Source organism: Dryas octopetala, chromosome 2, assembly GCF_963921425.1.
Source record: "Dryas octopetala chromosome 2, drDryOcto1.1, whole genome shotgun sequence".
Lineage (NCBI taxonomy): Eukaryota > Viridiplantae > Streptophyta > Magnoliopsida > Rosales > Rosaceae > Dryas > Dryas octopetala.
The window spans coordinates 2,858,889-2,885,994 of NC_141367.1; the positions used below are offsets into that span (position 1 = coordinate 2,858,889).

The window sequence follows — 27,106 nt, forward strand, 5'->3', positions numbered from 1 at the left end:
GTGCACGCAGAGCAGCCCCCAAAGGGCGAAGCATCCTGACACACGGCCCAAAGCCTATATGTGTGCCGTGATGGATCCCAAAGACCTATCTAATCTGATAACCTAGAGGGTACTGCAACGGGTGGTTTGAAAACCATTTTTCAGAACCAACCTTTAAATCCATGTTTTAAACTTATTTATGAAAGCATTTGTAAACTAAAATCGATCGCCATTTATCAAATCCAAAATCAATTGTAAGATATTCAGCATAATAGAAAATTTGTGAAATTTTCTTAGATTCTTAAGGAAATCAAAAGTCTACCCAAGTTTACTATTTCTCAACTAAAACTCAAGATAATAAAATAAATAAATTCATAAAGTTTAGGAAATGCTTATAAAAATAAATGTCCACTCACCGTATTTGCCGAGCTACGCTCAACCCCTTTTTCGGAACACGTTTCTAAATCACAAACCCTCATTTGTTCGTCACTAACAGTAATTCAAGAGATGAAGCTTCATCGACCTAATACAAAAGTAATCGCTCACTTTAATAATCGGGGATTAAGTATATATGAATTTCAATTGAGAAACTAAAACGACCAAACGACCATCGTGGTGTAAGTGAAGTCCCATACTAAATTTCTATGATTTATCCCATGTTATCAACTCAACTCAAATCAAACGTACAAAACCAACTTATACCTCTTGTGAGAGTTCATTCGACAAATGATACGGGGTCGGTTTTTGCATTGAAATTGAAGTTTGACTCTCGATCGATTTCCGGGCAATAATTTCTGAGTCACTGCAACCTGCCCACAACAACGATGTACCTTCAAACACTATTCAGAGTTCACGCAAGGTAATATTTTGGCTGTTAAATGGCCGGAATGTGATATCTGGTTATTAAATTATTGATTGTCTGGTCTTAACAGGTACACGGACTCGGGAAAATCGCATTCCAGATGCCGTCATGCTGCCGGATTTGTTATCCGAGCGTGTTGCTGTCCAAGGACATTGTATTCTTTTCACGCGGTTAAACAGTGAGTGAAATTAGATAGTCTATTTCGTTGCTTTGTGTGCTTGTGTGCATTTGTTTGCTAGGATTTGGTTTGGCTAGGACTTGGTAGGTCTAGGCTTGAATCTTGAGGATGAAATTGTTAGTGATTATGCATTGAGGTTATTATTTACGATGTGAATGATTGAGGTTGAGGTTAATAGTTAACGATTAGGAAATTGATTGGCCAGATTGATGGAATGATTATTTTTATTATTGGTGGGATTTGATGTGAATTTGAGGAATTATGTTTTATCTTGATGGTTGTGGATGATTGGTGATGAAATTATTATGTGATTGAATATTTATGGATATAATTGAGGATTATTATTAAGTATGGAAATTGAGGATTTTATTAAGGATAATTGTTTCGTCATTTCACTCATACGAGCTTTAGTGAGCTTACCGGGTTGTTTGTTTGAATGACCCGGTGTACCATGGACATGGTGCAGTGTGGTTGTAGTTGTTTTGCAAGTTAAGCAGGCTGAGGAAGCAGTGGGGAGAAGACGAGGCAGTGGGACTCAGGAGTTTTATTTAATTGTTTTTACACAATGTTTTCGTTTAAATGTTTTTGGTAAAATTGTATTTATTTATGTTGTTGTGCATGGCTCAAAAGAAAGAGGAATCAGGTTTAAAAGTTTGATGTTCAGTATTTTTATGGGCCCAAGGTTCATGGCGTTACACTATAAGAAATGCGTCGTAAAATTGATTGAAATATATGGATTGTTGTTATGTTTGTTTTGAAAAAATTTAGCTCTTCATATTGTATAGTTTATACTATATTAAAAATTGAATGATATCTTTAATAAAAGCATAAATTATAATTTTAATGCTAAAATATATTTTAGATCGTAAATACAAAAAAAATTATTGGAAATCTTTACCAAACGCTAGAATGAGAATTATAAATCATTCTCCGATCTTGATTTCTAGATTGTTCTAAACATTGAAATGAAAATATTAAAACCATTAATTACATTGTGGATTAGGCATGAAATAGATTACAATTTCTATTCCAATTCTAACATTCCAGCCAAACAAACAAGGCCTGAGAGTAAGAAAAATGCAAACATGTATAGAAAAGTGTACACTATTTTTTAGATAAGAATCCAAGGATCAGATTTTTGTTGTATGAAGTGCTTCTATTTGGATGAATTCATTTGTTTTCTCCTTTTCTTTTTGGTTGTGGCAACAGTAGTGATGTGAAATTGCCAACATAATTAATAATGTTGATGCTATTCTTAACTTTTCAAACAAAAGCTAATATACAAATGAAGAAAATTAACCAAAAACAAAACAAAACAAAAAAGTTGTTAGGTTTGACCTGGAGATGAGTAATTAATGTCTGCCAATTGTCCAACGTAAGGGTGACTATTTGGTTTGTGTACACGTCAACTGGGAAATGAGTTACAATTAAAGTAAGTTTAAGAACTACCGGATCTCTTTTGAATGCAACAAAGAAAATTAGAAAAGTCCTAATTCGTAATCTGATATACTTAAATAATCATATTTAAACTCCAACCCACCTATCAAAATTTACAGCTAAAAGCCAAAAACAACTGAAGGAGGAAGACAATCACTCTAAATTTTGGAGAAATTATTATATAAAATTGTTATAATGTCACATTGTATAACTAATCGACGCTAATACATCAACAATAAAATTTGCTTATTTAGAAACATGAAAATAGTGAATCTCCTTGAGCGAGTAGTAATGACTTGAATATATCGAAAGATATATATATATATATATATAAATCGAATTTGACAATAAATAGCTCACTTTTAAAATAGTCAATAAAGATTTTAGAGTTACCTTCTACCAAAATTTTAGAAAAAAGAAGGTCACCCCTAATGGCTTGAGCCTCTTCTCCTAAGATCGACGTGAGTCAGACCAATATTTGTAGCACCAGCAATAAGAACAAACATGTTAAGTAGTGGCCAAAAAAAAAAACAAACATGTTAAGCAAAATACAAAACAAATATCCAATCCTATAAAATTTGCCATTCTCAGAATTGTGTCAAATAGCAGTCAACATGAACTCCCTATTCACGTACGTGTATTATTGTACCATACTGAAAACTACAGGCAGCGTTGTGGCATGTTACGACGAAAATTGGTTCTCCTTGGTGATCCACGTTCAAGAACTTATGGGTACGTTTGCTAGCTAATATTCAAACAGTGGGCTTTGTCAAAATGGTTTTTTTATGACCTTTATTGTGGCATTTTGATGTTTCCCTGTGTTGATGTTAGTGGGATTCTTTTCTTCTTCTGGAGGTTAAGGAACATTAATTAGGTTCTAATTGGATAATGTGCTTTTTTATTTGTTTTGGGGTAGTACACAACATGCAGCACTGTACTGAATCAAAAATTGTAAGGAAATGTTTTCATCAACATGTTCCTGCTCCTTTTGTTACATTTCAGATAAAAAAATCAACTGTGTATCTGCGTTTAGTTTCTTCAACTTTTAGACTAGCAATTTATTGTTGCATGTTCAGACTTAAGACCCTAGTAACTAGTAATCCGTTCTGTTACTGGTTCCCCCATTTGCATTTTTTTTTTAGGTACATGGAAAAAATGCCTAAATGTAATTAGTTCTCTCTCTCTCTCTCTCTCTCTCTCTCTCTCTCTCTCTCTCTCTCTCTCTCTCTCTCTCTCTCTCTCTCTCTCTCTCTCTCTCTCTCTCTCTCTCTCTCTCTCTCTCCAATAATATTGAAACCATTCTCTTTAAAAATCCTCTTGAGTTTAAAAACCCCTTTCGTTTGATGCTAAAGTTCGAACATTCAACTTGTAACTAGTTATCAATTATAACCCCTTGTTAGGAATAAAAAATAGTTATTTAATTTTTTTGTCATGTTACTTGTAAAAATGTTCATACCCATGTGATGAGTTTATTATTGTTGAAAAGTGTGTAGTGAGGAAGTCATTGGAGTTAGCCCAAGTGGTAAGGGATCGAGGATGGAGTTATGCGTTAAGCTTGTAATAGATCTAGGATTCGATTTCTTTTAATATAACTGAGAAATGTGTGGTGAGTGTTTCAATCATTAATGGTGCATTTGAATGAGGAAGTTCGGAAGTGCTAACTGCTAAACAATTTTAAAATGTCGAATTTTAAAAAATGAAATTTACATTAGAATTTGTAATGTTTATTGTTTGACTAACCTAAAAAAAATGATGCGGGTGGTGGTGGTAGTGATAGCAACAATGGAAGTGGAGATGATGATAATGGTGACAATGGTGCGATGGTGGTGTCAGTGGTGATGGTAGCGGAAATATCTGTGGAGGAAGGGGTCAAGTGGTGGTGGTGATGGTGGAAGCGATGGTGGTGGTAGTAGTTGTGGCGACAATGTTGATGTGTGAAGGTAGTGGCAATGGAGTTGGCAATGAGGGTGTTGGTGGTGGTGATGGTAGTGGTAGTGGTAGGTGTGTTTTATCTTAGAATTTTGAAAATATGTTGCTATTGTGACCACCTTTTCCTGCTTTGTTATCCACATTTTTAAAAATTTCAAGTCTACCCTTAAATATATTAAGTATTTTAATGATATTAAAAAAAAAAAAAAAAAAACCACCCCTAACTCAAGCAGACCCAGCTCCCACAGCCATTGACAACATCCCCTCCCATTGCTAGCAATATCTCCCTCTCTTCCTTTTTCTTTTTGTTTTTTCATCCCTTTTCCTCTATTCCCCCTCCCTCATCGGACCATCATGGGTGGCCGGCAACTCTGTCAACTTCCAGATCATAGGTTGTCGACCATGGCGGTGGGGGTGGGGTAGGGTGTTCAATTTTTTTCATTAAGGGTAAGGTAGAAAGTTTAGGAAAAAAAGTAGAGAGGTTAACAAAGTAGGAAAAGGATGGTTAGAAATTTAGAATTACAACGCTCTTTTGAAAAATGACATGTATTTAAATAGAATTAATTTATGAATTTTAAGATTTCCTTGTTTTTTTTTTTTTTTTATGTCAATAAAAATGTATTTATTAATGATACCAAAGAAAGGAATTGAATCATTGTCATTTATCAAATTTTGACTTTCGATGAAATCCATAATTTAATTTTGGCTCAAGCTATTTCGACCACCTAAATTGTTGAGTTGACTACCATATTTTTAAATTCCAATTCTACCCTTAAAAGAAAAAATTTCAATTTTATTCATCGGGTCATTCGATACTTGTCTGTCAAAATGTTTGTGGCTATTCGGCTCCTATGCCGAACATTAGAGAAGTTTTTTGTAAGTAACCACTGAATGAAAATGAAAAAGACATTTAACAATATTATGCCGAACATTGTCATTATATTCGGCCGTAAGCGGTCGAACTCCTTAATATATTTCGGTGGCATGCTCTGGAATGAGTTTAGGTAATTTTATAATTTTTTGCACGAAAAGGTTAAATAAGAAAAATTTGTCCAAAATATGTTAGGGTGGTCAACTCAGCAATGGAGGTGATCGGAATAGATTGTTCCACCAAAAACACCATAACTGTTTTGGTATTTCGACCAAAAAAAAAAACTGTTTTGGTATGTTTGCAGGCCAGGTCGGCCCATTAATAAACCCAGCCCAAGCCCAATAGCTTGACAATCCATTTTCAAAACTGATGCAGCGTTTCTATGCGGCGGGCCAAAGAGCGGGAAGGAGCGGAAAAGGGACAATGTAAACCGAGAAGACAATGAGAGAGAGAGAGACTGAAACGGAAACCCAAAAAAATTCCAAAAACTGCTGAATGGATTCAATTAATTAAAAAGAGGAGAGAATAAGAGTAAGCTGTAAACATTGATTTTGTTTCCAAAAAAGCATTTCGTTTTTGGAATACCAAGAAAGAAAGAGAGACCAACACCTTGCTTGCTTGCTTAATAAATTCAGCCCTCCCTTGCCCCTCTCTATCTCTCTCTCTCTCTCTCTCCCTCTCCGGCTCTCTTTCGTATTGGTTTTCTCTCTCTAGACACCGGAGGTATGGCTTCTTTTTCTTATATGTAATGTTTTTGGGTTTTTTTTTTTTTTTTTCATTTTTTTATTTATTTTTTTCTTTGGAGGGTTTTGGATTATGGCCATGGGTTTTGATTTATTGGGTGTTTGGTCTCTATTGGTTTTGTTTTCTTATTTAATATTTGTCTGTTAAAGCAAAATCGAACCTTGAAGCCTGTTTAGTTTGGGTTCAAGAAATGGGTTTTTATGAATATTTATTTATTTATTTTTGTTAAGAATATTTATTTTGCGGTTCAGTTAGTTTAGGTTTTTAAAAGTGTTTTTGTTTTGTTTGTTTTAATATTTAATATGGATGAAAGTGTTTTTGAAATGGTGAATATGTTCCGACCAGGAAAAAAAAAGGAACTGTGAATATTTACGTTTAGAAAAAGAGGAGGGGAAAAGCCAAATCTTCTGGGAATATGCTGTTTTTACCATTTTTGAGTGCATTTTCGTTTATTTTCCTTCTCATTTAAAAAAAAATTGTTTTTAAGATTTTTGAAAGTGATATTTCTCGCAATTGCTACGACGAGTTTTTTTTTATTTTTTTGTTGGGTCGGATTAAGACCATTGTTTGAGACCCCTTTTCCTTCCCCACCTTAAGGGCAGTTGAGCAGTAAATGGAAGAAAATAATAATGAAATGAAAAGAAAGTGAATATAATTTTTTTTTTTTTTCAAATATTTTCTCAGTAACTATATACCTTCTTTGCTGTTAAACTAATATTGGTTTCTGGATGTTCAGGGTTGGATTTGAAGACTAATAAATCAGCTTGTTAGCATGAGCGTGGAAGGATCAAGTGAATATCAACAAGTCAATGCGAGAGACGCTGAAAGGGGAAGAATACTAGACTTGGATCTTAATTATCCACCTCCTAGTGAGAATATGGCTCTAGCTGGTGCTTTGGGAGTACAGGCTCAAGATGTTGCTGAGTTTATTGATGATGAAGTTGCTATAATCTCACCAAGGAAATTTGCAGAAGTATGATATCTGTCATCAATATTAAATCTTATATGAGAGTTCTTATGTTTATTTTTTTCATCGGGTGTCAACTCTTTTCAGGCCAGGAATAATTCTGGACGAAATCATTATCGGAGGAGCCGTAGAGTCATAGATGGTCTTTCTGATGGTACAAAATTGTATTCTAGGCTTCCATGTTTATCGTTTCTTTTTTTCCTTCTGCATGCACTTCTTATATTATTCAAGCATCAAATTAAGACATTTACCCACCATTGTTTCTCTACATTCTCACCGTTTTGTTGCTTGCAAGAGACCATAGTTTTGTAGGTAATTATGAGTAGCTGCAGAAAAATGTTTTTCAATTTATGCCTCGAGTAAACACCCTCATTTTGAATCTTACTTTTGATATTTACTGCATTTTCATTTAGTGTTGCACTCTTTTCGACTGTTTTAAAATTAGTGTAGATTAAAATAGTATTTATATTATGTTCAAAATCACAATTCATGTTGGTAGTTGTTAACTGTTGTTTCTGATTTTCTTGTGTTTATCCAAATCCTGTGTTCTGTGTTTCTTCTGATATTCTGTTATTGTCTAAATTTTCTTATAGTTTTAATCAAATGATTTGGAGAGTATTTTTTCCCACTCAATTTCTCTAATATTCGGTTGACCCTTCTACAATTCTGTCATCAACAGAACTGACAAGCTGGCGTGCCTTCAGCCAACTTGGAGCTTTCAATTGGGAGTTTTCCTTGAATGTCGGAGTGTGTAACAAAACCAAGGATACTGTAAGAAGCTTCCCTTCGTTATTATGATGCTCCTTTCTTGCTTTAGTATATTCACTTCTGTTGTTATCTTTAGATAGAGTAGCACATTGACACTTCAGTTGCATGTAATAAGATTCAATGACTAAGTAAATAATTATAACATATTACAATTACCAAGTAAATAATTATAGAAATATATATTATTTATGAAATAGGAAGGAAAAAAGCTATATACATTTCCTATGTCACTTTTCCTTCATTCCATGTCTTAGTTATGACCAACAAAACAATTATTAATTACCGATTTTTCTTGAAATTTTCCTTATTCCATCATCTATATTCATACTTTGTAAGATAGCATTTGAATGAGCACATTTCTCTCATTGTTTGAGTTAAGATGTCAGATATGAAATCCTTCACTTTTGTTTTCAACATGTTTACGTTTTGTTCCTTATTAACATGCTTATCTTAGATACTGCATAAATTTTAGAAATTTTTTGATAATCTTTCTGGTGAAATTCCAGGCACTCATGCCTACCTCTCTCAGTCCAGTAACAGCACCCTTGTCCTCATTGTCCTTGAAATCTTTTTGTATTTTCTTGGGTGTTCATCTTACTTTGTTCTTTAACATAACACACCAATCCAGTCCCTGCACTGAGGTTTGTGATGCCCTGAACAGAAGTTTTGAGTGTTCGTAGATTATTATTGTTTTATTCTTGATTGTATATAGTATCTTAATCTACTTGGTAACTTTCCTCTTCCTTTTACTGTTTGTAACCTGATTGTTTTTCTCTTTGAGTTACCTTTTGGCTTTTACCTTTGGCCTATAAGCCAGTCTGTATCCATTTCACATCTCTTTAAATTCACTATTCATGTTAACTCAATTTTGAACTTGACCATCCTTTATTCTAAACTATCTGTCAAACTTCAGTGGTCTCTGATATGTCACCTGCTTTTAGGTTGAAATTCACAGCTGCTTTTAAGTTGAAATTACTTAAACGTTAATTTCTTCTCATCTGTATTCTCTTTTTCACCTTTGTATAGTAATGTCACATAGTCATAGATCTCTGATATGTCATTTAGTTTCTGGATCCTAGATTTGTTGAGGAAATTACAAATTTAGTCCAGTTATTTTATACCTAGTTCAATTTTGGTCCACAATCTTTTTTAAGTTCTGTTTTGGTCCACTAATTGTTTCACTTGTTCAATAAAGGTCCAGATTTGTTTTCTCAAATTTGGCCTGCTTTTTACCCTATCAAATCTCACCCAAATTTAGCAAATATATACTTGTTTTAAAGCTATGCATTTCTTCTTTACAACCATATAAAGATCATTCAAATTGGAGTTCTAAAACTCAAGATAATTGACCCTAAAGTAGGGTACCCAAAACTGCCAATTTTTCAAATTTCACCAAATCTGAATTCTCTTAGATTATAATACTCCAAATTTGTTTTTATGACTAAAAAATGATGAAATATAACTTATACTTCAATTATAATTGAAGAAAACACAACCCAAAAGATTTAAAGTCACAAATCTGGACCTTTATTGAACAAATGAAACAATTAGTGGACCAAAATAGAACTTAAAAAAGATCGTGGACCAAAATTGAACTAGGTATAAAATAAGTGGACCAAATCTGTAATTTCCTCTAGATTTGTTTTTAGGTGACTTGTCTTTAATCATTTAACATTACCTTAAATGACAGGGAAGTATTAACTTGACTCTTTCAAATTATTGTGAGTAACATATTCATCACTTGTTTGTACAGCTTATGTTCAAGTTATATGTTCCAGCATGCCTGAAACTATTAATTATGCATCTCTAGCCAGTAGATAGGCCAAAGTTTTTGGACTAAGCTTGGTAGTTTCTGATGGCAGGCTACTAATGTCCCCGTGCCTCCAATAGAGCCCGAGAGTGAGCCTGAGACACCTACTTTCACTTGTGCAATCTGCATGGGCCAGTTGATTGAAGAAACTTCAACGAAGTGTGGTCACATCTTCTGCAAGAAGTGCATTGAGACAGCAATAGCCACTCAACACAAATGTCCTACCTGCAGGCATAAACTTCGAAAGCGAGACACCATTAGGGTGTTCCTCCCACCCACCAGCTAAATGGAACTTATACCTCTTAACAACAAATTTTATAGGTGTTGTAATTGTGTTCTTGTTTTTCTCAGTTTTCTTATTTGGTAAAAAGTTTAATTGATCATGATGATTGTTTGTCTTTTATTTTGCAGTAAACTAGAGAAGCTCAATTTTTTCGATAGTCTCTTGAGTTTTTCTTAACTGCTCTTTTTCTTATTGGGTAGAAAATCCAATTAAAGAAGATTTTGAATGCATGAAACTAAAATTTGTGTGTGTGTGGATATCTGTTCATTCTTTTGATTCAAGTGCTAGATATGAATCCTAGTTTAGTCTAATTCATGTAACTGTCGCTTTATCTTCATGCAGGAACAGGAGCAGGACATTAATGTCTGAGGGAAGGTCTAGAATTTTTAGATATTGCTAATGGGTCAAACATTGATTCAGCTCCCCTTTGTGGCTGTTCAACAGTTGCGAGTCTAGGCGTCTAGTAAAAAACATCTTGGTTTCTCGGGTCCTACAGTCACTGTTATTGATTGTATGGATTAATTGTGTTGTTGTTCATGGCATAGATATTTTTGTTTTCAGATTTGACTTTTGAGAATAACTAGACAGTGTTTAAGATTTGACTTTGAGTATCACCGGCTTCATCGCTGATTTTCGAGTTACAGATAGATCAATTGAGAAGGCGCATCAACTGGAGTCCTGGTTTCTTCAATGAAACTTGTCAATTGTGGTTGTCCACCATTTTTTAGACAATGTAATTGGCGGGATCAGTATAATGGAAGAGGATTTACCACCTTTCATATTGGAATGCTGAGCATATTGAGAATGTATTTTTTCTAGAGATATAGAAAAAAGAAAAGAAAGCATTCATTTGGTTTTGCAAAGAATGCATCTGGGGATGAACTCCACAAAATAGAAAGATGTAAGAGAGGCTATCATATATGAAAGAAGTGGTAAAGATATATTATAATATATGAAAGAACTTCATTAGTTGATACATTAAACGGGATGTCCAACTGAGCTCAGCTCAAGTCTGCGATTGCTCCCACTTGATGAGGCTACATGGTCTGCTCCACTTGATGGTATGGTTCAAAACTTGAAATCAATGTTGACGGAATCTGGTACTGCAACCATATATTTTTAGGGGCGACTAACATGATTATTTGGTTTTGTATTTCCTTTTTTAATGTGTTTTCAAAAAGTAAAATGTTTTAGAAGTCGATTAACTCAAATCTTTTCCAATGAACTCACTGAAAAGCTAAAAAAAAATTCATAACTTTAAATGTTTGTAGCTTACTCATTTCTCAACTGTTTTTTATGATCTTTATATCAAATTAAATCTTATTGTTTGCTTGTTTTCGGCCAAAGTTGGCCAAAAGTGAAATATGCCTCATCGTCAATAAAATTGTGGTTATTTCAGTGATTGTGCCTAAACTGATTTTATCAAACGATTGTGCGACCAAGTTAGGAATTACTCTTGACCTAGATTCTTTTCAAGTCTCGAGAACAAGACTTTTGACGAACAATTAAGAAATATGGATCAAATTGAAAGCAAGTGCAAAATTGTAAGTAAAATATATAAATTTAAGAGAATTGAAGAACAAGAACCAAAGTAAAGGAACTTAAAATGAAGTGCGGAAAATATAAAGCTAACATGTATTGAAATTGAATTAAAAAATAAAAACAAAAAGTAGAGTACTTGAAAAGTAAAAGGACAAGAAAACTAAATCGATACGACTTGCAAAGGCCCAGCAGAGCAAAAACTAAAACTAAAACTGTGTTTGGACCAAAATCAAAAGCAAAAGGCCCATGGAGTAAAAGCCCAAACCCAAGGGAAGGGATCAAAAACAACTTGAGCTAAGTGCATGTCTTCGGACGATGCCCAATCGAGACAAAGTCTCCACATTGCCATCTTCGGCCGATGCCCAGCCGAAGAAAGGAAATCGCCTCAACGTAGCTGGCAAATGATGTAGTGATGTCTCGAAGCTGATGTCATTGTACACGCGTTAGGAATCAAAACAAGGAGAAAATAGTAAACCTCATCTGTCTGCCTATAAAAGCAAAATCCAGAAGAAGAAAACTCTCTCCAGACTATTCGCAAAAAAATACCAGATATACCTCAAATAGCCAAGCTATTCACTGCCATTGCTACAGATTTAGAATCATATCAGTCATATCAGTATTGATTTGCGGATTTTACTGTCCTTTTTGTTGCCTTTTCGTTTGTAAGCTCTGCCAGAAGTTAAGTCTTTATCTTCTTGGTATCGATCTTAGTAGTTTAATGAAAGTAGTCATGTTTGTAGTCTCCTTTTATGAGATGATTTTGATTTCTTGAATGAAGTTGTTATTATGGCCCGATTTGCAGTGAGAACAACTATTTCCTATAGATCTGAGCCACATAGCATTCAACTTACATTTAAGTTCGTTGTGTTTTTGCTTTTATTTGAGTCCCGTTCACTTGAATCCAACATCACTCACATTTGATTTTCACCACACAATCATAGTCCACCCAGATCAGTGAAGTCCTAAGAACATTTAGGCATAAAAAGAATCCTAAGGCCATCCACAGCGGTGAGAGTGAGAGTAAGACATGGCCTGAAAAGTGATTTTTTGTCCTGAGAGTTAGAGTGATATGTGCTGAAGCTACAGTGGTACTGAGAGTAAAAGCTGAGAGTAATGTAATTGTATATAAACAAATTATGCTTAAGTTATATTAAGTTATAGTTAAATTATAATTTATAGCTTAAATATTTATAAAAATTATATCATTAGTTTTATTTTAAAGAAATTTTTAATATAAGGTCAATATTGACTATATTTGAATTTATAATTTTATTACCTAAAATATAAATTCTATATTTTGTCTCCACCAATACCTTTATTTCATTTCACCAACATAAAACAAGAAAATTTAAGACAAACACAAACAAACACAAATAAACATAAACAAATAAAACAAAAAACAAACACAAACAAACACAAAACGACAGCCACAAACACAAACGCATAATGATATTGGAGACATCTTCAACATTTCGGCGTTCATCGCCGGCGTCGGCGTCGTGCTTGGCCACGACTTCCTTCTCGCGTCCAAAGGTGCTGGACCAAATCATTCTTCAGTTGTTGGTGGAGTGCTGTTGACCGTATCAACCTAACCCGGAACAGCCGTTGCTCTAAAAGAATTAGCTGATAACTTTGGCCTCCATCATATGGTTCAGTGTCATACCGTGCCACAGCCCGGGAGATCTTTTCCTGAACGTGGTCAATGTCATCGTCCGATTCATCGTCCTCGTTCTCTGGACGCTCGTCCTCAATGATCATGTTGTGCAAAATTATGCATGTCTTCATATTATAGCCCAGATCATTGGCTTTCCATCCTTTGGCAGGCTTTTTAAGAATCTCTCATCTAACCCTCAGAATCCTGAACGCCCCCTCAACATCTTTCTGGTAGGACTTTTGATATCTTGCAAATAGCTGACTTGCCTCTTCTACCAGATTTGTTATTGTTTGTATAAGCGTGGCCCATTTGGGTTAGATCCGGTCCACTAGATAATACCTCATTGTGTAGTCATTCCCATTAACCTTATACTTAATCTGATGGTTTCGCATCTGCTCCTCATCATCAAAAAGGTGTGAGCCATCCAATACATTGATGTCATTGTTGCTCCCTGGAAAACCAAAATTGGCATGTCAAATCCACGTGTCGTATCCGGCAACTGCCTCTAATATCACAGTTGGGGTGTGATAATGGCCTTGATATGCCCCTTGTTGTCCTACTGGGCAATTTTTCCATTCCCAATGCATGCAATCTAGACTCCCTAGCATACCTGGGAATCCTCTTTTTTTTAACCTTACGCAATAGCCGTTGGAGATCAGCCACTGTTGGTGTGCGGAGGTATTCCGCTCCGTACACCTCCGGAATAACTCTTATGAACTTCTTGAATGACTCCAGCACTGTGGTTTGGGCAATTTGGAAGCCCTCGTCTGGGGCATCAGCCGAGTACCCAGTGGAGAGCATTCTCATGACCGAAGTCAGCTTTTGCTCTGGCGTGCAACCCCATCTTCCAGCAGCGTCTTGTCTTTGTTGGAAGTAGACATCTTTGTTGCACACATCTTGCATCATCTTTAGGAACAATGATTTCTTCATTGGATAGCGTCGTCAGAACATCTCTTCAGTATATCTTGCTCCAGGGTCGAAATAATTGCTCATAATAAGACCATGGCCTAGTTGTCGGTCTCGAGGGATATATCGTCGTGGTTGGGATGTGCCTCCATGTATTGGCCTTCTTTGACTTCGTTGTGTTTGTCGTCGGTAAGCAGCCATGGCACACGCCGTGATATTTGCGAGCTAGTCATCGTACATGTCTAGTTGTGCCTGAAACATCTCTTCATCTGAATCATAATCGTGGGGGGTAGACATCCTGAAGCAGAGTGTAAACGAATTTTTTGCGATTACTAAGCAGGGTGAATTGGTGAATGCAGGATATGGTGAAATTTATAGACTAGGTGTGATAATGTAAACGAATCAAAATCTTATCATCTTGGAAAATTAAACGAATCAGAATCTTATCATCTTGGAAAGTTAAACAAATCAGAATCTTGTCATCAGTCATAATAGGCTATCTTATCATCTTAGAAAGTTAAACGAATCAGAATCTTATCATCTTGGACAGTTAAACGAATCAGAATCTTATCATCAGTCATAATAGGCTATCTTATCATCCTGGAAAAGTAAAGGAATCCGAGACATATTTAATAATAGGGTATTTTATTTTAATTCATAATAAAATGCATACATAAAGTACACAACAGAAATAGTTGGAAAAACAATGACACATAAGTCATATTGTGAAAAGTCAGTGTTGGGGAAGTACCCTCCCGAGCTTGACGTGCCCTGATTGGCCTCGTTAGCAGCACTTGCATTCCACCTCGCCAAAATTTCACGATGTCGTGCCTCCCAAAACGCTCGTTGTTCTTCGTGCATGGTGGTGAGGTCCTTGCCCATGACCTCATAATCTTATTGCTTTTGTTTGAAATCGGTGTGCTCTTTGATCAATCGGTCACGTGAAGCAACTATGTCCTTTTGCCCTTGGCAAAGAGACCTGATACTATCGACAAGGTCATCATCATTAGTATCATCTTGTTTGGCCCTCTTGGAGTTGTTTCTTCCAGGTGGCCTCGGGCGACTACCAGTAAGTGGTTGAAAGGTCGGGGCATCCTCATCCGCGCTCAATTGAACCGCTTCAGCTTCAGTATCGGCATCAGTAGGGGTGTCGGTTTGTGCATGTTGCCACTTAACAAAGTGTTGCATCTTAGCAAAATAATGGTGTCAAGCAAAAGGACGGTTTCTCGAGTTTGTTGCTTGGTATCGTGCGTTGGCAAAGCTCACCTAGTAATATGAAAACAAATTAATGTATTATAAATGGTACTCAAATATTTGAATTTAATTATTACAAATATTTGAGTTTAACTAGCAAAAATAAAGTACACACATATTAATCAAACATAAATATGTGAATTTAATTAACAAAAATATTTGAGTTTAACTAGCAAAAATAAATTATACACAATTTTAAATAAAGTACACACATATTGATCAAACATAAATATGTGAATTTAATTAACAAAAATATTTGAGTTTAACGATCAAAAATAAAGTATACACAATTTGAAATAGAGTACACATCTATTGATCAAACATAAATATGTGAATTTAATTAACAAAAATATTTGAGTTTAACTAGCAAAAATTAAGTATACACGATTTGAAATATAGTACACACATATTGATCAAACATAAATATGTGAATTTAATTAACAAAAATATTTAAGTTTAACAAGCAAAAATTAAGTAAATAGGGCATTTATGTTGAGTTTAATCAACAAAACTCACCGTATCAATTTGATTTTGCCCGCTAGTGCGTGATCGTTCGGCAGCCAAGATACATTTATGATATTTCGAGGTGGCTTGCCCTATTTTCTTGAAGTGAGCCATGACCGCCCCAATTTGTCGCCCATTCATCACGGCGAGATGATATCTCTGAATAAATTGATCGTACACTTTATTCCAAAATTCCATGTTTCTTTGATTGGATCCGATTTCATAATCTTCCGAATTTTTCATCCAAGCTTCAACAAGCGCTACCTCTTCTTCATTGGACCAATTCTTTCTCTTTGCATTTTCCATGATTGGAAAAAAAGAATTTTCTAGGAAAAGTGAGGTGATTTAAATAGATTGATAAAATGAATGAATTGGATAGATAGATGTGTGAAAAAATGAGGTGTGAATGCTCAATTTATAGGAAAAATGATGAAATAGCCGTTATAAATTTTTCAGAATTTTTAAATATTTTTTCGAATTTTTTTTGTAATTTTTTTGTATTTTTAATTGCATTACAACGGGCAATTAATTGTAGCCGTTGATCTCCAACGGCTTTATAATTTGAGCCTCCAGACGCTGCCACGTGTTGCTGGCTTAGAGTTTTTTTTTTTTTTTTATAAAAAAAAATTGAAGCCGGGGTTTGATAATGGCCGTTGATCTGCAACGGGCGGAAGATCCTAGGCGACCGTGTGAAGCAGGTGCGCGTCCCGGCGAGTGGCAGACAGCTGCTGCGGTGAACAGTGGCTTGTCGGCCACTTTATTCTCTCCCTCCGCATGTACCAAATTGCCCCTGCCTTCTTTCATAATTCCGGACTCAGCCCAGCGCTTTTTGATTTGTGCTGAAGCCCTTCATGGTCTTTTCAAATTCGGTGGGGCCCACTTAAATAAAAAACTCACACACTCTCACTCTCAGCCGGACCCTCTCCTAGCTCTCAACTCTCACTCACCCTCACTCTCAAACATCCGGCCTACTGTAGACAAAATGAGGGTTTCCTCACACTCTCACTTTCAAGCTCAAGCTCACCATTGTGGAAGGCCTAACTGAGTTTGGTTCCTACTCAGCTGCACAACTCGCTTGAGAAGAAGTGGCTTGGACCACCCTCTAATCTTTTCTAGCTAAAGGCCCAAGCTAGTGGCACGCCCTCGTAAATACAAAAGCCTAAACCAAAAGGTCCAAGATATAGTCTTCAGTTGACCCATTGTTTGCCAAAACATTTTGAGCTATAACACTATGAAAAAATAAGATAGGTAGACATGGTGTCTGAGCGTTTGTGTGATGTTGAGCGTCTGAGTGTGTGTACTTCTCTCTCAAATGCATCTATTTATAAGGGTTATGATTAGGGCTGCCTTTTGGTTTGGTTTTTACCGAATCAATCGACTACTGACCGAATTTTTTTGGTTTGGTATACCGATTTTCATAATTCGAAAATCGGAAATCCGAAACCAAAAAATCCGAAAAAAGTTAGTTTGGTTTTGATAAAAATCGAAAAAAGTTGATAAACCGACCGATTATCGAAAATTATTATCGAAAGAAACCGAATCGATTATTACCCAAAATATATACCGAAAAAACTGAAACAATTACTGAAATTTAGTTATATATGCTTATATAATACTTTTATATTAGTGATACAATAAATATTAAACTACTAATATCTTAAACAACTATAAAAAAAATATAATTGTATAATGTTATCATATTAATATTATCAAAAGTGTAAGTTAAGATATAGAGTCATTCTCTAATAAAGTAAATGTTATTATTTTTAGGAAAATAAAAATTTCATCTTTAGGTAAGTAATGCATATATATATATACTCATATTTATCGGTATATATACATACTAAATTAATAGGATATGTACTAATACATATTATTAAACTAATTATACTAGTATATATTATTACTAGGGTAAAATATTAGTACTATACTAAACTACCAATATTACTCGTGCAAATATATATTCATCAAACATTATATTTTATGCATCATATTTGATTAAATTTTAATTTATATTGGTATATAATAAATAATATTATTATAATTAAACTAAAAATAAACCGAAGATATACCAAAGTTAATCGAAAATGAACCGAAGATATACCGAAGTAAATCGAAAATGAACCGAAAGTATCCGATACCAAAATTACTGATATCGAACCGAAACTGAAATTTACCAAAAATTACCGAACCGAAAAATACCGAATTTTTTGGTTTTGGTTTGGTAAGCCCCAATACCAATCCGAACCGACCGATGGGCAGCCCTAGTTATGATACAATCCTAGGCACTGGCCCATTACTTGGTCCGAAATTCTCTTTAGACTCCTGTTTCGGATGAGAGAAAAAAAGGTAAGGCCACCACAAGGGGCAGATTGGGATAATGCAGGTATTTTTGTGAAGTTTTCAAAGAATTTCTATGATTGTACTTTGAAATTTAGTGGTTCCAATTGTGTGACTGCCAATACTTTCTTCACTAAGATGTGTTCAATTCAATATGAATTGGGCACACTGATTACAAGTGATGACCAACTTTTGATGTGATTAATAGGAGATGGTTTCGGTGATTCAATCTGATAATCCGAGTTTGATAACCCGTTATGTTAACGAAACAAATATGGATTTTAGTAAATTCAATCCGATTTAATATAATATATAATTTATTTTTCATATTTATTACAATCTTTTACATATATATATATATGTAAGGCTTAATTATGTTTTTACCACCCATAGTTTCAGCTGATTCTCACTTTACCACGCAAATGTTAATTTGTTTTACTTTATCACTTATAACTATTTTGATGTCCCACTTTACCTTTTTTCATCTATTTCGTCACCTAATCAATAAAAAATGATGATGTAGCAGAGGTATTTTTGTCACCAATATTGACGAATTAGCTAATGGAATAGACGAAAAAAAGTAAAATGGGACACGAATAATAGTTGTAGATGGTAAAGTGAGACAAATAAATATATGGGTGGTAAAGTGTGAATCAACTAAAATTATGGGTGGTAAACACATAATTAAGCCGATGTAATAGTAATTTAATTTGTATACATTAAACTACTTAATATAAATAAAATATCTTCATGTCGAATATCGAATATCTAATAATCTAAGATATCAGATATGAATTTAGTTATTAAGAATTCGTCGGAATATTAGATCGAATTGGATCAACTTAATTCTCTTATCGGATTGGATCAGATTTAGGCTAATTCGCTCCATATCCAATCCATTGACAAGTCTAACGTGAGCTTTTATAAGAGTCTTTATTATTAATTTATTAGGGTTACTTTCAGTTCAGTACCTCAAGTTTGCTTCAAATTTCAATTTAGTACTTCATGTTTAAAATCTTGCAATGTCATACCTCCGTCAGTATGATTGTTAAGAAATCTGTTAAAAGCTGATGTGTCACTTACATGACACTCCCACAATGATGACTAGATGCCACGTGATCTGATAATAGGCTATTTCATGCCACATGACATAACAATAATTAAAAATCTAGAAATATGACACATCATACAACATAATTTTTTTTAAATTTTTAGATTTTAAATTATTTTTTATACCACTTGGCATGATGTGTCATGTTGTCAGACCACGTGACATCTAGTCAGCATTGTGAGAGTGCCATATCAGCATTTAACAGATCTCTTAACAGTCATACTGACGGAGGTATGACATTGCAAGATTTTAAACATGAGCTACTAAATTAAAATTTAAAGAAAAATTGAACTACTGAACTGAAATTAACTCAATTTATTACTATCAAAAGATTCAAAACGCGACCCAACCCATTCCTTATGTGGGGCTGAAGTATAATTGTGCAATGACAACGTTTTTAACTTCTTAGTTGCGTTTATATAGTTTACCGGTCATGAATTAATGGGCCAAAGTCCAAACTATACACCAATTTTTCAAAAAGATTTTCGCTGCTGCTTTTCTGGCTGCGTACATAGGGCGGGAGCATAGAGAGAGAGAGAGAGCGAGAGAAGAAAATGGAAGACCCAATTCCTTCTTCAGAATCGCTCGACCTTAATAACACCATTGAGAGGTCTCTCTCTCTCTCTCTCTCTCTCTGTGTTTCTACATTTTTGTTTATTTTCTGAAGTATTTATTGTTTTTTGGTTCAAATTTGAAGACGACTGAGAGAGCTGGAAGAGATTCTTGAGCAATGTCACCAAGACGATGCCTCAGAGTTATCCCCTTCAGATTCTCAGGATTTACTCAGCGACTGCGGTCTCCTTCTTCAGGTTTTCTTGAAATTACTTCCACTTTTTCGTCCAATTTCTGCCGTTCCTTACATTCCCCTCACTCTCCATATAAATATCTGCAGAGCAGAGTTGAAAAGATAGTATCGGAATGCTCTGATGTTGCTCTCTTAGAGGATCAAGATTTTGGTAATCTCTCTCTCTCTCTCTCTATGTGTTAATTTTTACAAGTGGGTTTACAAGTGGGTTTGTGTTAAGTTTTACAAGTGGGTAGTGCGTTTTAATTTTTACAACTGGGTTTGTGTGTGTTAATTTTTTCAGGGGTTTTGTAACATTGTGTGTGTTAATTTTTACAAGTGGGTTTGTGTGTCTTAATTTTTACTAGTGGGTTTGTGACATTTGGTACTAGCACTTACTGCACAATGTCAATGTGATTTGTCCAATTTTTATTAGAAGCATACTTGGGACGTTTTGAGCAGGAGCTCAACTCGGTGGAGGCGGAGAGCACCAAGGTCTCCAATGAAATTGAGTTTCTCATTCGAACCCATGAGGAAGGTGAGGATTCAGTTTTAGTCTTGCAAGTTGCAAGCCACAGTGCATTGACATTTAACTTATAATGTTATATTTTTTTTGCTTACTCTGTTCTGTTGTATTTGCAGATTTTAATCAACTTGATATTGACCTTGCGCAGTTGAAATGTTCATTAGATTTTGTTGCATCGCAGGTTGGCTTTCTGCTGATGAAACATTATTGAATTTTTGAATCAGACTCTTTGGGGTTAAGATAAGTCATGCCAGCCCATTTGTTTATATAAAAAAGCTGTAGTCCTAGAATGAGTAGAGCTAACTTCAATGGTTAGAACTTAGAACCAATTCTGTTTAGTTGAATGCACATGACTTTGATAGGATTTCCGGCTCAAGCATAATCTTAATGATGAGTGGTTTTGTCCTGATATTCCGTGTTTGTTTCTATGTACTTGAGTAGAAATGCTCAGTAATTACTGCTGCATAAGTTGTTTTTATTAATTTTTTATGGCTATTTTTGCTCCTTCTTTCTTGAAAGATTGAAAGCAATGTGATTTCAGTTACTGATTTGGTTGTATATACACACCTATGATGTAAAGGAGTGAGACCAATGCTCATGTGTGAAACTTTGAATGCAAAAATTGCGATCAATGCAACAGTATTGATATGCTGAAGAAAAATAAAATCAATAGTTAGGTCAAAATACACATTCCGACCAACTCATGGTACGTTGGTGCTTATCCGCTTTTCCTTAAATCTTATTATTTATATTATTTAATTTTACTCTTAACCTTTTAATATATAAATTTTGCTGACATAAATGCTATTTACATTGCAACAAAAAGACAAAAAGAAAATTTCTATTTACATCATGTTGAGGGTTGGTTTTATGGCTTCTGTAATATTTAAGTTGTACATATTGCTTTTGTTTCAAATCAGAATATCAGCTCAAAGTTCATTCATGAGGACATCTTGGATTTGCAGGGTAGAATCACTTAACTGACGAAATGAGGTTCTAACACAAAAATATGCTATATTATCCTTCATTAATCCAAAGAATTGCTGAAAGTTGAGGAATCAGAAAACAGATTCATTGATTTTATTTTATTTCTCTAGCAAATGGCTGTTTACATGAACTGTCTTTGACTTTCCTGTAATAATAAATTCTTAGAGTTCCCTTGATGGGAGCTTGGCATTTTAGGGACTTTAACAATGGCGATACCTTTAAACCCATCAAAAGCTTGACTGCTCTTTTGCAACCAAAGATTCTGGATTCAAATAATGCCTGTTTTCCAAGTCAAGCTTAACTTACAACCAAATCTCTCTGCATATGATCATTTTACACTCATTACTGCTGTACTAGGTTTGATTGGAGACCTATAATCTGCTCTTCCCCATGAGTCTGTGAATAGAGGTTGAATTTAGTTACAGTTATCATGGTGTATACACATGTTGTAACCTATCCCTTTCTTGAAATACTATCTGTAGTCAATTGTAATTTCCGTATTCCAATTGTTCAAAGTTCCCAACTCGCCATCGTATTAGTAGTCTATCTTTCTTTGATCTCTCTTGTGGTTGTTTCGTTTTTCCTTTTTCTCCCCTCCCTTTTCCTTTACTAATCCAGCTTTTATATATGATATCTCTATAAGTTGTGAAAATTCAAATTTTATTTCGAGATCACATATGAAATCTTTCAAGGTCATATTTGTGTGCCATTTGTAGGATCTGGAGAAAGCAAAGCTGGATACCGATGTTGATTACCCTACATATGGAAAAGATCAGTCGGATCCGGTGAATGTAAATGCAGACAAATTCAAGGTATTATTTAAAATCATATCATACAATATTTGTTTGCTTCTAGGGTATTATAGTAGTCAAGACTTAAGCAATACATACAGGCATTTTCAGGTGGCATCTTACTCACAGATTTTGACTTCGAATTCTTTTAACTATGTCTGATCGTGCTCAAATTCACATGTTTATTGTAAAATTTTGCATTACAATATAACTGAAGTATGCTATTCTACCTGTAGTCTATAGAGCACTATATTTTCTTATGTGGTCTATTTCACTAATTTTCTTATGTAAGGAGTTGATTCATTAAGAAAATTTCCGTTATGTTTTATAATTTTAATATATCTTATGTTTACCTTGCAGCTACTGGGACTTGAAAATCAGATTGAGAAGAACAATATCATTTTGAAGTCTTTACAAGATTTAGAATGTAAATTTAAAAGGTAACTATGCCATTTGTCCATTCTTCTTTTGGTGTGTCTATTTCGATTACCATGGTACATATGTGGTGTTTTGTTTTATTGTTATAATAATAATAATTTATCATTATTATTGTTATTATTATTATTATTTTTAACGTTTGGTTCTTTTATTTCATTGGTGTAGGCTTGATGCCACAGAACAGTTTGAGGATGCATTTACAGGTCTTAAGGTCATTGCTTTTGAGGAAAACTGCATTAGGTTGTCACTTACGACATACATTCCAAATTTAGAAGACCATTTGTCCCAACAAAAAATTGGAGATGCCACTGAGCCATTTGAATTGAATCATGAGCTACTAATTGAACTTCTGGAGGGGACTATGGATTTAAGGAATGTTGAGGTATCATATGAGATTATCTCAAGACTTGTTATCTTCATGAGTACCCTTTGTTCAATAGAGTTATGAACTGGAGGTATTACTTTAACATCCAAGACATAATAGCCACTCTAACAAGGAATAAATTTATTTGTGATGAGCTTTTAAATATGTCAAATCTTTGATAAAGCTAATTGTTCTCGATCGTTTATGAGGACCAGTGTAAGCATGAAAGATTACTTGAATTTTTAAACTGTTAAAAGTCAACCTTTTTGCTCTTGTAGTGTTACAATAAATCAAGTTCTGTGGATGTCTATGTTGTCAACAAGGTTATTATATGTGTTTTTATGACATTTTGCTGACCACTTGCTTGTACAAATTTTCATTAAGTCACCGGTGGTTCTACTAATCATTGGTTTCATGCCTCGTTGAAGGTTCGTTCAATGTGCAACTAGGTTTATGTGTTTTAATGAAATTTTGGTGATAACTTGCTTGTACGCAGTTCAAGTAAGTCTCTAGCTACTGATCTGGGTAGGTCATCGGTTTCAGGGCCATTTTTTAAGGTTCAACGTAGTCCAGGCAACCACAAGGTGTCTTCATTGATGAGTTTAGTGGTACCCTAGTTTGGAATATAGGTCTAGTGGTAGTGACTACTGGTAATCTGACCGACTTCAACGCCACTGTCTCTTTGCTTCCTCCCAGGTTGCATACCCTTAAAAAAATTAGTTATGTGAAATTATTGTGTGTGTTTTCTATTTTCATTTTTTGCTTAACTTTCACTCGATTATATTTGTGGGATGCATTAAAGACTTGTACTTCCAACATTGAAACTTTAGTTTTATATGTTCTAAATGGGAGTTTATTTGTGGGGGGGTAGAGGGGAGAGGGAGAAATCATGAACATGCAATAAAGAATCTCAGTCAGCAGATATAGGGTTTATAATAATTTCCAGTACTTTATCTCTTGTTAGATGCGTTGCTCTCACATTGTATGATAGTTTTGTTAATTAGGAGTTTTTCCCTCGTTTGTGTACAAAAAACATGCCGTTGGTTCATCATGTAATATCTGTTCTACACTTTTTATTGTTGGTATACATACATTTAATATAAGCTCTACACTCTAATGCTCTCTAATTTAATGTATGCTCCGCACTCTATGGATCTTTCAAATGAATTTCTAATGCTCTCTCATTGTGTCCAGATTTTTCCAAATGATGTATATATAAATGATATTCTTGATGCTGCCAAGTCTTTGAGGTTTGTTTTTCTGGTACATGTCTTAGGATTTCTAATATTTGATTCTTTAATTGTTATTAAAGAATGATGCTGCAAAGTTGCTAGCTTTTCTTTCATGCTATAATTGCTCATTGGGCTCTCATGTATTTTATCTGCTGTATATGGAAATGAAAGTGTAGGGTCTATTTAAATATTATTAATAAGTATAAATACAAGGTGCCTGTTTTATGCAACAAAATTAATCAGCATATTATCTGATTCAATTCATGAATCCACTTTGCTGTAGATCTTCATTGCAGTGGTTTGTAACAAAAGTGCAAGACAGAATTGTTCTATGCACCATGAGGCGACTAGTTGTGAAGTGTGCAAATAAATCTAGGTGAGACTTTTTCCTTAACAATTTAGGTCTATGTATTTCTGATGCTCTAAAACATTGTCCCAGATAAATGAATTCCATTTTGTTAATAAATTTTGAGAGTAGATTATATAAGAGCTCATTGACTAATGTTTTTAGTTTTTTTTTTTTCAAAGTTGAAGAGAGAGGCGAGAGGGAGTAAAATAGAATGGTTACTAAGAACAATTTTAAATGGTATTTCATTTTTTTTTTTTTTTTGTTTTAGAAAGCATTATACCTATTCTTCCTTCTTTTTCCCCCACTTTTCACACCTCTCATCTCTCGTTTCTCTTTCTTAATTAAGACAAAAAGTTTACCAAAAGAGTAATAAATCTTCAAATGTTCACACAAACAAAATTCCATGCAGACACTCCTTGGAGTACTTGGATAGAGATGAGACAATAGTAGCTCATGTGGTTGGAGGAGTTGATGCATACATTAGGGTCTCTCAAGGTTGGCCATTGTTAAGTTCTCCATTGAAGCTGATATATCTTAAGAGCTCTGATCACCATTCAAAGGGAATTTCTTTATGTTTTCTGTGCAACGTTGAGGTCAGTGTACCCCTCCTTATCTCTTATTGGTTTCTGTTTGCTTCTGCATGGATTAAGTACCTAGTTTAAATTCTCTTCTCTTGAAAGTCTCATTTCGAATGCATCATTTTGCCCATGGATTTTGTGTTATTGACAGGTAATTTGGTTTTAGTATGCTCTGTGTTTGTGTGTGAGCATGCATGCCCACTTTGGTGTATTAATGTGGTCTGGTTCCCGATGGAAAAGTAATTAAAACAGTGCAATTTAATTGTGGATTTTTTTTTTATAGATTTTATTGGACAGAAAAATAATTTAACTATTTTCGACAATGTTAGCAGAGCATAACTAGAGCATACAAGCAGTTTATGTTAAGGATAGAATAGGTAGAAATTTTGAATTTTTAGGGTGAGAAACTGACAAATCATTGTTTACATTCTGTTTCATCAAATTGGGGGCAATTGCAAGCATGCTTAGTGAACTTAAATTTAAATGATTTTGGTTTGTTTGAAATTAACAGTTGAGCTTATCATAAAAAAGTATACAAAAGTATGAGCTGTTGATACAAAAAATAAATAAATAAATAAATAATAGATGTCATACAAGTTTAGTATATCTTTCAGTATATGAAAGATACAAATTCACTTCCTCTACACATGTAGTTATTCGTGCCCACATTCATGTATTGACTCTACTATACTAGTTTCTTCTTATCTTCGCATTTTTCTCAAATTATGCATTATGTTTTCTAGTGCTCTTTTGGTTTTTAGTGTCATGTCTCTGTTACATCTACAAATTGTTTCTGGCTAACTAAACAATGGTAAATTCCACATTATTGTCTGGTTCTTTTGCTGACTTTTCCCTTCTTTTGGCTACACAATTTTGATTCCTTAGGAATTGGCAAATGCCTTGGCTGTACAAATTCGGCAGAGTCTATCAAGCTTTGTGGATGCTCTTGAAAAAATACTTGTAGAGCAGATGCGCTTGGAACTTCACGCTGATGCTTCTGAAAAATGACACGTAAAACGCTTGTGATACTAAGCAGTCATGGCAAATACCTTCCATGTTTCAGTGTTGTCTGTATGTTAAAAATGATCATGTACTCAAATTAGTCGGATTTATTGTAAAGATATTGCTGAAATGAGATCCTCTGGTAGGTTAGACAGTCTCCCTCTGCCATATGAATCGTGATGCTTTGAGTCTTTGACCTATATCAGTAACTTGAATGATTCTTTTATTTTATATTTTTATTTTTGGCCTGATAAATAGGCTTGATCACATAAAGCACAGTTGGTCGTGTACATCGTGTACATTAATAATTTGATTATAAATGGTACAATGTGTACAAAAAGGGTTGTAAAGTTTCGAGTGTATTCGAAATCATTTGAAGTACCCTTGAGCTAAATTTGAGTTTTGAGGGCTTTTCTTCTATTTTTAAAGAGAAAGTAGATGCGTCAATACAATTTTTAATTCGACTATCCATTTACTCTTAAGTGAATAAGAGTGTTAACTAATTACTGCAAATTGAAGTCACGGTAAAAATTGCAGGACTTGCTTTGGTAGGTGGCATGTAAACCAGCAATTTCACATTTTCTTTTGTTTTTGATTGACTTGGGTTTTTCATTTAAATAATTGATAGAGAAAAATAATGTTTAAATAATTACAAATAAGTCAAAAAAGCATTTCAAAATTACAGAAAAGTCAATACCAAATTATTATCCCATTTTAATATGTTTTGCCTCCTTGTTCTTATTTTAATTGTTTTTTGTGAGGAAGACTCCCATTTTTCTTTCGCGGCAAGACGGAATGTATATAACAATTTCCTTTTTTTGATAGGAGATATAACAAATAAGAAAGAATTATAGCAATAGTCATTGAACTTTACCTCAAGTATTATTTTAGTCTACAAACTTGTTTTTTGAATTAT

At 34.3% G+C, this 27,106-nt stretch overlaps 3 protein-coding genes across 4 annotated transcripts; 2 read left to right on the forward strand and 1 right to left on the reverse strand.

Annotated features, from left to right (window-relative positions):
- The first annotated feature begins 6,754 nt into the window (after positions 1–6,754).
- LOC147292501 (uncharacterized) lies at positions 6,755–9,831 on the forward strand. Its single transcript, XM_086234377.1, has 4 exons — positions 6,755–6,973; positions 7,055–7,121; positions 7,647–7,738; positions 9,598–9,831. Exons 1-4 carry the CDS (start codon positions 6,773–6,775, stop codon positions 9,829–9,831), a joined length of 594 nt encoding a protein of 197 aa, XP_086090503.1. The 5' UTR covers positions 6,755–6,772.
- A 3,507-nt stretch (positions 9,832–13,338) lies between these two features.
- On the reverse strand, positions 13,339–13,930 carry LOC147292502 (uncharacterized). The gene is made up of 2 exons (XM_086230869.1): positions 13,585–13,930; positions 13,339–13,475 (listed from the first exon to the last, which is right to left on the reverse strand). Exons 1-2 carry the CDS (start codon positions 13,928–13,930, stop codon positions 13,339–13,341), a joined length of 483 nt encoding a protein of 160 aa, XP_086086995.1.
- A 5,686-nt stretch (positions 13,931–19,616) lies between these two features.
- Positions 19,617–26,456, forward strand: LOC147292503 (reverse transcriptase-like protein). 2 transcript variants are annotated; one of them, XM_086232792.1, is made up of 12 exons: positions 19,617–19,749; positions 19,837–19,948; positions 20,032–20,095; positions 20,360–20,461; positions 20,566–20,630; positions 22,153–22,248; positions 22,588–22,667; positions 22,831–23,047; positions 24,224–24,279; positions 24,545–24,637; positions 25,020–25,203; positions 26,074–26,456. In XM_086232792.1, exons 1-12 carry the CDS (start codon positions 19,694–19,696, stop codon positions 26,194–26,196), a joined length of 1,248 nt encoding a protein of 415 aa, XP_086088918.1. In that variant the 5' UTR covers positions 19,617–19,693; the 3' UTR covers positions 26,197–26,456. The 2 variants fall into 2 exon arrangements, with proteins under 2 accessions (XP_086088918.1, XP_086088919.1); XM_086232793.1 differs by having other exon boundaries at positions 22,153–22,227.
- Positions 26,457–27,106: the final 650 nt, after the last annotated feature.